We start from the raw sequence: 16,565 nt of genomic DNA on the forward strand, positions 1-16,565 counted from the left end.
TAATAAAACTATATTCAGATTTTAGAACTCATTGAAAGAATGATTCCAACTTCTCTAATGTACACTACCGGTGAGAAGATTCAGAACAGCTCAGTTTTTTAAAGTATTAATGGAAATTCATCCTATTTAATGCATTAATGTTTAATGAAATCAAGGCATAAAACAAATAAACAATGATAAATAAAAAAAAAAAATTCAAGGGAAGTTTACAAAATTTTATTTACATTTTTGATTTGTCATAGTAGCCACCTTTTGCTAATATAACAGCCAAACTGTGGTAACCCTTTTGATTCAGAATGCCAGTCACTCTGTGCAAGTCGCCAACTCTGCCTCCAGCAAAAGAACTCCAGACCATCACACTTCCTCCTCCAAGTTTGACAGATAGTGTCACACACCATGGAACCATCATTTCATCAAGTCGATGGTGTACAAACACCCTGTAAACAGATTTCAAATTTTGATTCATTAGCCTTTAAAACTTTCTTCCAGTCTGCAGTTGTCCGCAGCCCGTATTTCAAAGCCTTATTTTGTCCTTTAAGGAATGGCTTTCTTACTGGCACTCGTCCTATCAAACCTGCAACACAAAGTCTCCTGTTCACAATAGAAACTGAGACTTGTTTTTTTTGACCGCTGTTAAGCTGTACCTGAAGATGTTATGCTGTGAGGCACCTATCACGCAAGCTGGTGACCCTCAGAAACTTCTGATTCTTCCAGTTTCCAGTTGCCTTTGGATTGTGTAGGACACCGTAATCACTGACGCTGTGATTTTTTTTTTGCAATTTTTCTAAAAGAAAGGCATATACTTCTAAGGGTAATAATGGTCTGTCTCGTTTTATTTAATTGCCATTTTCTTGCTATTATCACTGGAATTTACAACATTCTGCAGTGTAATATTGTCCAAGTAGTAGAGGTAGCACAGTCTGTTCCTTCTCTGCTTTAAGACAGACAGGGTTTTTAAGTAATCATCAGAAGTTGGGACACCTGTGCAAATTGCTTGCATCAACCTGCAAGGCTTAATTTGCTTTAATTGCTGCAGAACATCTGTATGTTGTAACCTATTAATTGCTCCTTGAAGAAGGCCCATTTGTAATTTTCTGATATTTCCATATTTTCAGTTTTTGCTAACCTAAACTTTAAATATAAACCTCTGTCAGTCTACTGCTTACCTTTTCACCATCATAAGTCAGTCACTGCATTTCAGAAAAACTGAGGTGTTCTAAAACTTTTGACCAGTAGTGTACATTTATCATTATCAAGAAAAATGAATGCAATCAAAAAGAGCAATTTTCAAGTCTTTCCAGTATATTTTTAACTTTATATGTAATGATAGCATTTATTTTAAATAATAAAACCCTCACTTGAAAAAAATTTTCAATGCCTAAAATTTTAATTCACAGTTTAAAGTCCTCACTGGTGGCGCAGTGGTAGTGCTGCTGCTTTTGCAGTAAGGAGACTGTGGAAGATTGTGGGTTCACTTCCCGGTTCCTCCCTGTGTGGATAGCACTTTGAGTACTGTGAAAAGCGCTATATAAATGCAATGAATTATTATTATTATTATTAATAATGTCTTGTAATAATGTAACTGCCTATATGACCAACATAACCATCCTTACCTTTTACAGAAATGTAATTTAAGCATATTATTAAAGGAAAACCAGTAATGTCTAAAATATACCAACTGGTCTTCTATCTTTTCAGAACAGTAGTGGGAAGGGGGCTCAATTATTGGATAATGAATGGGAATCCACGCTCTCCTTAGGATTTAGCCACCTTTATCCTGTGTTAGATTGGGCTAATATAATTTAAAATTACATGCTAAAAAAATTGTCTCAAAAACTTAGATAATCCAAAATATATCAAATAATAATCTCAGTCCTTGGAGCATGCAGGCAGGTGCCAGCTTCCTTCAGGCATATAGTTTATGTCTGCCCTTAATTGCTAACATATTCGATTATCATTTTTAGCATGCTGTCCAGTTCGCTGAATGTAATGGCAGATCTGCATCCGCTTTCAGCTCTCTTTAGACTAAAGTCAGGTGGAACACAGTTACTGTATATACTGTAGTACAGTATTCAGTACTCAGTGGTGAATCTTGATATTCCATTCATAGCATGGAATTTTATTTTGGTCACTTGTAAAAGTCCAGTGTCTTCTCTAATTTTACACTGGTGAGGTATGTGTATTACCTAGAACTAGAAATGATAAAATATTTCACAGTTCTTCAGTTATTTTCTCAGATGACATACTTCTTTAGAAAATGTTCTTTACTAAGTAGCTTAGATGTGTATGCAAAATGTATTTTTACCTTTTTATTTTAGGAGTAATGTACTGTAGATTCACTTGAGCAGAAAAATGTCTGGCAAAATAATGACTGTGTTTACTCTGTGTAATTCATCATCTTTCTTGTGTTGTAAATTATTTTAAGGCTTCCTAAGTCTTAGTTGATTCCTTCCCAAAAATTATGTGAGTAAATTAATGAGGCTTGTTGATGAACTAAAATGAAAATGTTTTTAATCAATCATATTTCTAAAATATATTTATAGGGTGACGTAGTACTTTGCTGCATTTTGTGTTACAGGTATTATACTGCTGTAGAAGCAAAAAAGGAACGCACAAGTAAACACGCACAGTCGTTTGGTGCAAAGCCTGCAGCTCATGCAGCGACAGCTAGTCAGGTGACTCCTTGTTGGTGGTGGTTGTTGTTTGAATGTTTGTTTGAATCCCCTCTGCATTTTTCTTATCAACTTTTCTGTTCTCTCCTGTGTCTTTTAGGATCGATCAGTTTGGTTGTCTCTTTTAGATGCTTTGTATAAAAAAGACCAGCTTCCTGTTGTTTGTTTCACATTTTCACGGTCCCGCTGTGATGAGAACGCTCGTGGGCTTGTTACACTGGACCTTACCACCAATGCTGAAAAGAGTGAGATCCATGTTTTCTTTCACAAATGCATTGCACGACTGAAAGGTACAGACAAGCAACTTCCACAGGTGAGAACCAGAAACTAGGTTACATTAAGTATTTTTGAAGTATCTTAAGCATGTTTTAATATTTAACACTGTAGTTTTACATTTCATGTCAAAATCCATTGCCAACATTTCAAGCTTTTTTTTTCTTGAAATATTGTACTTTATGAGAATTTAATTATATTTATTTTAATATTATTAATTAATCCAACTTGACACATCTCTTGTTTTTTAATAACTTTCTGCAGGCTATTTCTAAAAATATTCTTCTTATAATAGTGGCTTATTCATTACCACGTCTTAAATTTTCACTTTCTGTAAATGTAAGGTCCTGCAAATGATAGACCTTCTGAAAAGAGGAATTGGAGTTCACCACAGTGGGATCCTGCCAATTCTCAAAGAGGTTATTGAGATGCTGTTTACCAAAGGCCTTGTAAAGGTAATTTACCTTACTATTAATAATTATATTTCATATATTGTGTGAAATTCTTTATACTCTGGTGCCCTGCCAGTGTTTTTTTTCCTGCCTTGCGCACTGTGCTGGCGGGGATTGGCTCCAGCAGACCCCCATGACTCTGTGTTCGGATATAGCGGGTTGGGTAATGGATAGATGGTGTTGATTTACTTTTATCTTTGATTCTAAAGGTGCTGTTTGCAACTGAAACATTTGCTATGGGAGTAAATATGCCAGCAAGGACTGTGGTGTTTGACAGCATTCGGAAACATGATGGAACAGCGTTTCGGGACCTTCTTCCAGGTCATCACAGTTTTTTTATCTCAATTGGGCTCCTATGTCTAAGTAAATTTAAAACATCTTTTTCAAGTAAATGTAGGAAAAAAAACATAGGTATTACAATGAAATATTTTAAGCCTGAACTTGGATTTACGGCTCTGGCATTTGATTTATCATTTTAGGGAATCTTTTAAAGGATATAACATACATCTGGCAACATAATGGATCAAAGTGATTTATAGCAGTACAAGCTAATAACTTAATATTTGTCAGAGTTATTTGATCATAGTTGGTGGATTATAATTGGTTATTAGCTAAAATATAACTGCTAACTGCTAATGTTTGTGCTGTTTTGGAGGTTTTAAATTATAATGGCATTTGATGTATTGATTCATTCATTTTTAAGAAAATGCAAATGGATAAAGAATAAACAACAAATTAGGTATCCTTATTTATAGCAATGTAGGCAAATAGTGTTCATTCATTATCATTAATTCTCATTAATTCATTTATTTAATTTCCTAATACAGTAAAACAATCTCTTTGTTATCTGTCTGTCATCAATTGTGTTATATCTAAGCAGTCTGTTTAGAACATTTTTTGTGAATCATCTTTAATGTTCTCCCACTTTTACTCTTTAGGTGAATATATTCAGATGGCAGGGAGGGCTGGCCGTAGAGGTCTTGACACCACAGGCACAGTAATAATCCTGTGCAAGTCAGGAGTTCATGAAATGGCTGACCTGCACAAGATGATGTTGGTAAGAATCTACAACTGAGATAACAGCAAAAACTGTAGGCTTTAATGACAAATGTACATCAAAGAATCAAATGCTATTTTGGATAGGTAGTAGGTAACAGGTTTCTAAGCATTCCTAATGTACAGTCTAGTAAATATTCCAGATTACAGTCTCCTAAGGCAAGAGTTCTGGTAGTGTATTTATCCACATAATGTTTTATACATATATTTTATTTAGTAACAGACCCCCGTGACCCTGTAGTTAGGATATAGCGGGCTGGATAATGAATGGATGGATAATTGAAGAAAATATACCCATATAAAACAAATTGGCTGAATCTATCTGTAGTAATTCATATGAGTTACTCTTCCTTTAGATTGAAATTGATTTCAGTAGAAATGTGTTTTTATGCTTCATATATTGCCTTTCAGCTTGTCTTCTCTTGACTTTTGCAAAGTGGCATTCAATGAATAGGATCATTGTGCTTTTTTTTTTTTTTAAAGAACTTGAATGATTTGGAGCTCAGTGATGCTTATATAGTAGCAAAGGACTAACTCAAGCAAATTACCCGCTGTCATGCAGTGCAACATCAAAGCTGGATTGTTTTCATGTCACTACATCATTATTTTCCCGAAAGTTTTAACAGCATCTGTAAGTCTTACCTGAGTGACTCTTTTATTGACAGGGCAAGCCAACTATGCTGCAGTCCCAGTTTCGCCTTACGTATACCATGATCCTGAATCTGCTTCGTGTGGAGGCTCTGCGTGTAGAAGACATGATGAAGCGCAGTTTCTCGGAATTTCATACACGGAAGGATAGCAAAGTAAGTATTAATCCAAATAAAAAAACTGGCCTTTCAATACTCATATATGAACAAAAAATACACAACTTATTAACCAGAGTATTTGATCGTACAGAATGATAGCATTCAGATTGATTTTCTTATTTGGGTACATGACTTTGCTTTTTAATGAAAGTTTGAAATTTTAATTAAATGATGGATAATATGGAAATTGCATCTGAAGGTAATATGGTATAATAGTGGCTGGAAAAGCAAACACCTTGAAGTGTCAAGGAAACGTTGGGGTACCACCTTCCTAACTCCTTTTAACATTAATGAAAAAGCCTGGTGACAGCCCAAAAAAGAAAAGCAATGTGTGAGTCAATTCACAAAGTCAGTAGCTCAGCAGCTCTGTCATTCATGAATGTCAGCTGGGTATCTGACACCATCTTCCGGTAACGGGTCAGCTGTATAGGGCTGAGACCAGAAGGGGTGGGGCTTTCTCTTTGTGGTGGGGTGGTGTCTGGCAGTCCTCTTGGGCATCTTTCTTTGGTATGGAGGAGGAAGGAGTAGATAATATTAGCATCTGCACCCCTCTCATCCTGGGGTGGACCTGCTTACCCCACAAGTACCAGGAAGGTGGCCCCCAGACATGCATGACTGACAGTGCACATTTGTCAAAGTATACGCTTGTTGGTATTGAAAAAAGTAATAATTCTTGAGTTGATATATTCAAATTCAAGTTACAATAATTATATGCTTTAATGTACTGTAGATTAACTCAATTACTTTCTTTCAAAGCTTGTATTATGCTTTTATTTTGATTTCTTACAGGTTTATGAGCAGAAGATTGCTGAAATGACCAAGACATTATCATCAATGCCAGAAGTTGATAATGTTGGACAGTTGTGTGATTTAGAAAGCTACTATGTAACTGTCCAAGAGATAATTCACACCAGAAGAGAATTGCAGGTATATTTCATATTAGAAGTAGCAAAAATCAAAAAATATTCAAATTAACATTTCATGGAGGAGGCACATCTAAAGATATCAGAGAATAATTACCAATTCTATAGAAAAAAAAAGAGTTATAAATGGGAATTACTAGGACCCGGTATTACACAATTAATATTTTTCTGATCATACAGGTTTAATAAGCCAGTTTACAATAGGAAAGATGTACAGTGATCCCTTGCTATATCGTGCTTCGACTTTCACGGCTTCGCTCCATTGCGGATTTTAAATGTAAGCATATCTAAATATATATCATGGATTTTTCGCTGGTTTGCGGATTTCAGCGGACAATGGGTCTTTCAATTTATGGTACATGCTTCCTCAGTTTGTTTGCCCAGTTGATTTCATACAAGGGACGCTATTGGTGGATGGCTGAGAAGCTACCCAATCAGAGCACATATTATGTATTAAATAAAACTCCTCAATGATATACGATATGCTTCCCGCGTGGTGCCTCGCACACTTTAAAGCTGTAACAGCCCGTATTGATTTTTGATTGTTTGCTTTTCTCTGTCTCTCTCACTCTCTCTGACATTCTCTGCTCCTGACAGAGGGGGTGTGAGCAGAGGGGATGTTTGCACAGAGGCTGTTTGCTTAGAAGATATGGACGCTCCTGTAAAAAATGCTGAAAGACTACCTTCACATTGTTCCCTTCATTGCGGCCGCTTTATCGCGGGTGCTTCGTATACTTAAAAGCCCAACAGACCTATTGATTTTTGATTGTTTGCATTTCTGTCTCTTTTTGACATTCTCTGCTCCTGATGGCACTCCTTTGAAGAGGAAGATATGTTTGCATTCTTTTGTGAGAAAGAAATGTCATCTCTGTCTTGTCATGGAGCACAGTTTAAACTTTTGACTAAAGGGTGTTATTTCATGTCTAGAGGGCTCTAATAATGTTAGAAAACGTATTTAGAAAGTCGTAAACAGGTTTTCTATGCTCTAACTGCGAAAATATTAGATTTATAAATAAAGAATCCTACTTCGTGGAAATTCATTTATCTATCTGGAGCGGATTAACCGCGATAAACGAGAGTTTACTGTATAACTGTGCGGAGAATATTTATAAACAGTGTGGAAGAGTTTCTAAGGGCTTAAAATATATAAAAAATAACCATACAAACATATGATTTCTAATTTGCGGTTTTTCACCTATCGCGGGGGGGTTCTGAAACGCAACCCCCGCGATCGAGTAGGGATTACTGTATTCTTTTTAATAAAACCCATTATTAATAAAGAGAATTCACTTTTTTCACCTAATCTGTCTCGGTTTATAGTCAGTTAATTTCTGTTTGTCTGAAATTATCTTTGCAAAAAAAATCATTATTTATCATTGGTGTATGAAGTTTTTTATGCATTGTCTCCAGGATGTGTTCAAACAGAGGTTCCCCGTTAAGGGGAAAGCTTTTTTAAAGAATGAGTGCATTGACAAGCTCTTAAATACACCAGCCATGTGCAAAATTTTCAAGCTTTCCAGCTACAATATTACTCATGTAATCACTTTATTCCAAAAAGTATATTCTGGTTAAGCCATTTATTTTGATTATGTAAATCAGTAGGTACAATAAAGCAGTTACACCCGTAATAACTTGAAAATGAGATGCAGTATGGTGAGGAGATCACACTTGTGTACTGCACTCATATGAATACCAAGGTGGTTCATAATGCAGCATTATTTAGAGCTAATAACTAATTCTGGATTGCAGCTTGAACAGCATGACTTATATGTGCCTGTATGTTGACCTGTGTGGTTTGCTTACGCATTTAGTAAGTAATGATCAGTTTATGCAGTAGTTTTCTATCTGGTTTCTTTTCTTTAATTTAGCCATCACAACCTTTTCTGGACCAAATTAAGTGCAATGTTGCATTACAGTGGTTATCACTTTTAGCTACAGACTCATGGGTTCAAATAGATTGAATTCTGGTCTTGTTATGTTACACTCTCCGGTGAAGCCTGTATCCTAACCTAAGCATTATTCATGCAGAGTTTATAGAATTTCTTCAGTACATGGAGGTTAATTTGAAGCTCAGATGTGGGCCTTTATACGTTAAGTGTGGCTCAGCATGTGCTCCGTTAAATTTTAGCTCATGTCTTGTTAATTATGCTGCTGGCAAAGGCTCTGGGCTCTTGTGACCTTGGGCTGAAATGAGAAACTTTGGATGACTAGTCGGTTTGCAACCCTTGTGGCTGCCTTTATGATGACAGTAGTTATCCTTCAGCACATCTCATTACCAGAAGGCAACAGCAGGAAATGTGACACTACTAATCAGACATAGAAACTGGCTTATGTTTGGTCCTGTTTGGTGACATGCCTTTGTCATGAGTGTGATTTTGTAAGTACACATTCACCATTAATAACTCAATACAAAACTGTTGCTTGATATGATTATGCCGCTCAAGTTTAAAAAGATGAGTGAAACACAGAATGAGCAGAGATATGGATCACGTTGAATATTCATACAAGTAAAAAGTTTACTGTACTCCAAGCACATGTCAATGCTACTACTCCTATACATTTAAATTGCTTGGAATTCATAGCAGCTTACTTTTATTTCTTAGCGGTAAATCAGTTTTTAATGTTTGATTAAATGTGACTGTTTTAAGCTTGCCAGAATAGTCTTTAAAGAGCCATCTTAAAAAAGCCTTTAAAAGTTCAAGAAGAGGTTGTCAATGTTGATGATTGCACCTCCGTAAACGTCAGAATTTGGGTGCTATGCTAGAATTAGTAATAAAGAGCTCTCCTTTTGCCTGAAGTACAGCAGAGAAAAATAATACACTTTTATTATTATTATTATTATTATTATTATTATTAAAATGAATAGACAGGAGTGTTACCTAGCTTTAAATCACCAGAATTCAAGAAGAGTAGTCTGAGAGCTCAGTTTAAGCAATTCTGTTTTATTTTGTATGTTAATTTAAAAGATGCTGTCAACTAATAATTATATTGAACTTGCTTCTTATTAATAAAAGCATTGCATTTTTTCTTTTTAAAAAAGTACCCATTCTTTTTCTTTAGAAAAGAGTTATGGAGTCTGTTAATGGACAGAAGGCACTCTCAGTTGGGCGAGTAATTGTGGTCAATAATTTGAAGCATAAAAATGCATTGGGGGTCATATTACAGGTAAAAGTTTAAAACATTTAATTATCAGTTACATCATTTTCAGTAATATCTTTTGAAGCATGCCAATTAAGAATTTATTTTGCCATTGTTAGTATGTTCTCAAACATCACTCTCAGTGATTTTTGTAAACTAGTGCGTTATTTCTTTGTTATTGATGTGCACAATGTGGAACATTGCTTACTTTTGTGGGGAAAGGTATCTTTTGTTTTTAAAATGTATCAGTTATTTGATGGCCAGCCTGCTGTTATTGTTGATTTTCCTGTGAAATAGTTCGCTTACCATTAGCACAAACCCAGTGCCATTGTCTGAGACTATGTAGGCTTTCACACTCCCCTCATATGCCTCAGATTTTATCAGAGTTCTTTGGTATCTTCTAACATCTCAAGAGACATGCATGTTGCCTAGATTGGCATCTTTATAAGTGAATTTATAATTGTGTGTTCTGTGATGGCCTGTTCTCTTATTTTGTGTTAGTATCTCCTATTCAATTGATGCTTCTAGGCTTTGGTTTTCTACAATGGTATGTAAATGGAAAAAAATGGATTAGAATATTGTATGAATACTGTATCATTATGAATAATATTCATTCACCGATTTTGTTACCCAGTTTGTAGAATTCAGAGTTAGGAGCCAAACAAAAAATGATCTTAATTTATTCAAAGTGTAAAATGTTTTTTTTTTTTCCCATAAGGCCAGGGGTACACATTTACAGTATTTCTCTAATGAAACTGCAGATAAAGCCTGCTGCAGAGAATGGAGACATCTTGTGCATGGAATGGAATAGGAAAAAACACAAAGGGATCCACTTTCAGTGTGAAATTTTGGTAATGGACAGGTTGACAGACAAGATTAGACAGGAGTCCCCATGGACTATGATGTTTGCTGATGACATTGTGATCTGTAGCGATAGTAGGGAGCAGGTTGAGGAGACCCTGGAGAGGTGGAGATATGCTCTGGAGAGAAGAGGAATGAAGGTCAGTAAGAACAAGACAGAATACATGTGTGTAAATGAGAGGGAGGTCAGTGCAATGGTGAAGATGCAAGGAGTAGAGCTGGCAAAGGTGGGTGAGTTTAAATACTTGGGATCAACAGTACAGAGTAATGGGGATTGTGGAAGAGAGGTGAAGAAGAGAGTACAGTGAGGGTGGAGTGGGTGGAGAAGAGTGTCAGGAGTAATTTGTGATAGACTGATATCAGCAGGAGTGAAAGAGAAGGTCTACAGGACGGTAATGAGACCAGCTATGTTATATGGGTTGGAGACGGTGGCACTGACCAAAAAGCAGGAGGCAGAGCTGGAGGTGGCAGAGTTAAGACATTAAGTTTTCATTGGGTGTAACGAGGATGAACAGGATTAGAAATGAGTACATTAGAGAGTCAGCTCAAGTTGGACAGTTGGGAGATGAAGTCAGAGAGTTCAGATTGTGTTGGTTTGGACATGTGCAGAGAAGAGATGCTGAGTATATTGGGAAAAGGATGTTAAGGATGGAGCTGCCAAGTAACAGGAAAAGAGGAAGGCCTAAGAGAAGGTTTATGGATGTGGTGAGAGAGGACATGCAGGTGGTTGGTATGACAGAGCAAGATGCAGATGACAGGAAAAGATGGAAAAATATGATCCTCTGTGGCAAGCCCTAACCAGAGCAGCTGAAAGAAGAAGAACAACAAGTTTTAATGTAATATTTAAATATCTTCAGATTCAGGCAAACATGATTAACAAATCACCCTTTTCCTCATAACTGCAAAATGGTAATGGAATCGGTTTATTTCTTGCCAATTATTTAATTGAAGGAAGATAAAATTGATGACAGTATACTTGCATCTTTTGCTTCTTTCCCATAGGTCTCATCAGATGCAGTAAACCGTACATTTACCACACTAGTTCTTTGTGAAAAAAATGCAGAGCAGGTTGTGTCTCAAGATGATAAGGCAGCACTCACCCCAGAGGATCTAGTACCAAGGAAGCTCTTCCTGCCTGATGGTGAGCTCATTGTAACAGATTTTCACTGATCACATTGCCTTAACTGCAGGGATACATAAATTGTATTCTTAATAGTTAAAAACCAGCACAGTGGTTCTATGTATATAAATGCTTTCTCACAGTAAATTCATTTGATATTAGTCTGGAAAGTCTGATGTTTTAGACTAGCTTGCCCATCATTTCATCGCATGGACTTTGTTCAGAGATGTAGGTTCTAGCTGCAGTGACAAAATCAAACATAATTTTTATTAATATCTGTAAATTGCTCCTGCATTAATATGTATTTTGTTTGACTGGTAGAACTGGCATGTTATGTTGATTGAGTTTCATTGTTATGACATATTATGACATGTTATGACACCTTCAACACTGGCATTGTTAATCCAGAAGTACAAATTTAAGAATTGGGCATAGAGTGGTGTCAGTGAGTTTTCATATATGTCCTCGGACATTACGGATGATGTGGAATCAGACATAAGCAGTGATTTTTTTTTTTTTTTTTAAAGCATCAGATGCATTAAAAAACAAACAAACATTTCAAGAGGTGTACTTAATTTTTCAGATGACAATATAGGAAAATTTGTCACAAGTATAGTTTTGTTTAACAGAGACTGTTGTATATTACACTAGCAAGCAACTCAACAATGAAAATCATCAGTGAGTTCCATTAATCCATTAATGTTCCGTTTCTACTTTGGACATCTTTTTTAAACTAATACTGAGAATTCAGTTCTGACCAGATGGTTTACCAGTGAATAACATAAATTGTTATTAGCCACCAGTTCCCTTCAACCTTTAACTGAATAAGCAAGATCGAAATTGCATGTATCTCATGAATGGCTGAAGTAATTTTGTTATTTCCTCTAAAAAGAGCTTTTTATATTTGTGAACAACTCTTAATGTAAAAGGTGTGCACACCATTTGTGTAAAGTACAGTATGCTCACACATTAACAAAGGGATTGAGTTTATAAAACAGTTAACTTATATTTATTTTTATAATGTAAAGTAATTTAATTGAAGCAATAATAGGAAAATCTTAGAATAATATTCTTCCCTAGCAGCTACATATATTGAAGAAATCATTAAGTGTTGACAGAAAAAGAATGAAAAAGGAATAAGCTAAGCAAGACCACTGTAAAGGGAATGTTGTCTTTCACTAAAGGGAAATGATGAGTCTGTACTTTGAAATACAGATAGATGACACAGAGTATGACAGTTATAACATTAGTTAACCTTTATAATCACATTTTTCTGGGACACAGTGAACAGCAGAACCCTGATTATCCGAGGTAATGTGGACTGATACTACCTTACCTTGGATAGCTTAAAACTCTGACAAAATGAATGTCTAAATCCATTTGAGAATAAAAATTATGGCTATAAAAGATTTTGCCAATTTATATTGAGCATTATCAATTTTAAGCCTCTTTTCATACCTTAGTAGTGTTGGATCAGTACCGAAATTTCGACCTTCGTATGAATACCTAGCTTTATGGACCTCGGTACTTATGATAGTGAAACCCACCACGTTTAACTCGAGTCTCCCTGCTACACCACACCATCATGCCACACTACGAACTTATTTCATCTTGAAAGAGATGGAGTCTTAATTCACTGAAGCAATAACTGCAGATCTCCCCGTCTTACTCCAGACTCCCGGTTGCGCCATGCCATGGCTCCACATTAAACACCACTTCCCTCTTGATAGCCATGAAGTCCCAATAAACATTGAAGCAGTAAATTGTTCCCTGTTAAGTCACAATCGCATTGAAACAATATGCGCTCTTTGTAGTATTCATGGCAAAGCTTTTATGAGTTACTATATAAGAAAAGAAGTGTATTACACTTACAGGTTCAACTCGGTAAATCAGGGCACAGAAAATCGGGGTTCTATTATGTTTTGGAACAGGTTTATTTCTTAAAGATCATTCTTAAATATGATTTTGTACAATCTTAGCATAAGAAGGAGAAATGGGATGAGTAAAATATTAATCAAATCATTTCTTTTTTTAAAATAAACAGGACCTTGTAGCAGCATTATAGAGAAGCTCAAATCAGAAGATATATTTAGTGTAACTGCCAAAACACTCAAAATTCACACTGATAGAATTATTGATGACTTCAATAAACGACAGATGCCACGGTTTAAGTAAGTGAATGTCTAACTGTTTCACACTATAGTTTAATGTTAAATCTGATAATTCTGATGATTTATTTATTACTCACTGAAAAGTAATGGAAGACTTTACTTAAAGGGATGTTCATAAAATACATACCCACACTGTTGTCTCTTGTATGCTGTATCCAACAATTAAAAGCATTCCAATCATTTATCATGTTTATTTATAAATAAATGGCATGATTGTTTTTATAATGTAGTTTGTGGCATCCTTGAAGATACTCTAAAAAATCTAGGTCAGTATATAAGATAGAGATTGTGATTCAGTGGCATTATTGAGCTTTTGATATTTTATTTTATGATACTTTGCTGTAATGCTTGCTGCAGCCCTTTTTATAGTTGCTATAATCAAAGAGAAGTTTTAATCCTACTTTTTTTTGTTAATCAAGGTTGTAAAACCCTGTTCTGGAGTTTCTGAGGGTCACCAGCAGGCATGATTCGCACATATCAGCACGACAGCTTCACGGACAAGTTAACAGTGGCCAAATAAAGCACTTCACAGTTTCTACTTTGAAGAGGAGACTTTGTGCTGGTGGTTCGATAGGGCAAGTGGCAGTAAGAAAGCCATTCCTTAAAGGACAAAATAAGGTCTTGAAATACTGGCTGTGGACTTCTGCAGACTGGAAGAAAGTCTCTTGCTCACAGTAGAAACTGAGACTTGCTTTTGCCGACCACTGTTAAGCTGCGCTTGAAGCTGTTGTACTGTAAGGCGCCTGTCACACAAGCTGGTGACCCTCAGAAATGTTTGTCTTTGGGCCTGCCATCTATTCCTATTAGAGTTTCTTCAAGCTTCCATTGCCTTTGGATTGCATGGAACACTGTACTCGCTGATACTTTGGTTTCTTTTTGCAATTTCTCTAAATGAAAGGCCCATATTCAAAGGCTAATAATGCTCTGTCTCATCTCATTTGTTATTTGCCATTTCTTGCCATTATCACTGAATTTTTGTCCAAGAAATACTCCAGAGGGTTTAGTAACACTTTCTGTTCCAGCTCTTTCTTTAAGACAGACAGAGGGTTTTTAAATAATCAACAGAATTTGGGATGCCTGCACAAATTGTTTGCTTCAACTTTATAAGGCTTAATTACATTTAATTACTGCGGAACATCTGTAACTTGTAACCTATTTGTTGTTCCATTTGTAATATTCTAAATTGTTTCAGTTTTTGCTAACCTAAACTTCATATTTAAACCTCTGGCAGTTTACTGCTTACCTTTTCACCATTTTAGGTCCCTGCACTTCAACTGCTTAAATTTGAAGAAAAACTGGGAAAATGGAGGTTTTCTAAAACTGTTGTGTAGCTTGGCTTGGCTCTAATTCTCTGACACTGGTAGTTTAAATCATCTGTTTGGAGTATTTAACAAACATATGCTAATATGTACATACTTTTATTGATTGACAGAATATTTTTTCTTTTATATTGTCTACCATAATTTACAGGAATGTGAACCCTTAAACCGCCGTTCCCAATGCAATTTGCTAGTACATCGGAGCTGAGTATATTCAGCAAAGTACATTTGTTGAATGCCACTGCCGGCTAAAGTCGGTTTCCAGTCCAATTTGGAAGCACGCTGAAGCCGAGCATATGCAGCAACATACATTCGGTGACGTACATTCATTGAACTCCTCAACCGGCTAAAGTTGTTTCTCAGTGCAATTTGCCAGCACGCTGGAGCTGATCAGTCAGTGCCATATATTCGTTGAACAGCCAGCTCATGACCACTGCCGGCCCCGGCAGAACTGCAGCCTCACTAACCCAGGGATTCAGCCGCTGCGCTAGAGTAGCCTGAGAGCATCAGCGTTTACCTGTGTGTGCTCGCGTGCAGCCAGTTCAAGCCCAGTTGGCTCGGTGATTTACTGAATTTCATCAATGGCGTCAGTTGCACCTTGTACATATAATAATTAATTGTTGCAGTAGTTTTTTAAAAAAATTTTTACAGTTTATTGGTAGTGTGTAAAATGATCAGTATAACAGTAATTGTGATGCTCTTTGCATAAAAAAAATGTGTTCCATTAAAATTTCACATTTTCTTTGTGAATTGTGACGTTTACTTAAAAAGTGCAGCAAAAAAAATTTGGCGTCCAGGGCTGCATTAACCCCCAAGTATGTGGCGGTTTAAGTGTTAATATATATCTACTTTTTGTACCATTATATTCATTCAAGTAGCCTGCTAATAATGAGAAGATTGGAGCAAAATGTAATACGTTCTACAGCAGAGCATCCTATTCTTTTTCTTTTACATACATGTATGTGAATCTGCATTAAAATATTACATAATTTACAATTTTGAATAAGCAATTGTTTCTTATAAAATTCTCACGTAGGGTAGTTTTATTTGAAAAGTACAGCATATACTGGCCCTAATTTCAGGCTGAGAGGAATCTGCTTTCTAAATAAATGGTGGCACTAATTTGAAGACATGAATGATTCATTCATTAGTAAAATGATATGAGGTGAAATCTAACTGTGACAGAGACCATCAGGGCTGATTCTGAAAACGTACACTATATAAACGCTAGATTGTTTCTAATTTCAGTTCAGTTAGAGATCTGGAAGTGTACATAATAAGGATAAACTAAAACGTCTTGAAAGTATTTATGATTGGAGTCTGCTTTATCAAAGTCAAAGATATGGAGGACCGCATATGCCCAAGAGTTACTTCTAGTCTTAAGTTCATATGTTTCAGTACGTGTAATTATCTGGAAAATCTTCAAAATTCAAACTCAACATTCCTGCATTTGTGTTTCAGAATCTAAAATTTTAGCCAGTAATCCATAAAACTATTTAGAAGATGGTGTCAAGCAAGTTCCCTAAATTACTTTGAATATCCCTTTGACCAGTATCAGCAGTGCATGTAGTTTTTCCCTCTACCCATCTTTCTAAATAACAGGTATTGCTACTTAATGAAAACATCGCAAAGGAAATGTGGCCAGCACAAATCTCTGTAGAGACATTCAAAACAAGAAAAACGTCAACCACTATATAACAATGGAAATGCATATATTTTGCTATTTAACGTGTCTCGAGTCTCATTGTGTTGTGTGCTTCTTCCATGTTAGCGT

At 35.9% G+C, this 16,565-nt stretch overlaps 1 protein-coding gene across 1 annotated transcript in view; it reads left to right on the forward strand.

The window, feature by feature from the left end:
* The window catches only part of skiv2l (SKI2 homolog, superkiller viralicidic activity 2-like), a 53,527-nt gene that overhangs the window by 22,536 nt on the left and 14,426 nt on the right, over positions 1-16,565 (forward strand). Inside the window, exons 15-24 of the mRNA XM_039768745.1 lie at positions 2,579-2,675; positions 2,773-2,985; positions 3,290-3,400; positions 3,607-3,718; positions 4,336-4,454; positions 5,119-5,256; positions 6,049-6,186; positions 9,243-9,347; positions 11,184-11,322; positions 13,346-13,472. Of these exons, the coding sequence (XP_039624679.1) occupies positions 2,579-2,675; positions 2,773-2,985; positions 3,290-3,400; positions 3,607-3,718; positions 4,336-4,454; positions 5,119-5,256; positions 6,049-6,186; positions 9,243-9,347; positions 11,184-11,322; positions 13,346-13,472 (1,299 nt within the window). The remainder of the gene's footprint in view (positions 1-2,578; positions 2,676-2,772; positions 2,986-3,289; positions 3,401-3,606; positions 3,719-4,335; positions 4,455-5,118; positions 5,257-6,048; positions 6,187-9,242; positions 9,348-11,183; positions 11,323-13,345; positions 13,473-16,565) is intronic.

This window comes from Polypterus senegalus, chromosome 11 (genome assembly GCF_016835505.1).
Source record: "Polypterus senegalus isolate Bchr_013 chromosome 11, ASM1683550v1, whole genome shotgun sequence".
In the NCBI taxonomy this organism is placed as follows: domain Eukaryota; kingdom Metazoa; phylum Chordata; class Cladistia; order Polypteriformes; family Polypteridae; genus Polypterus; species Polypterus senegalus.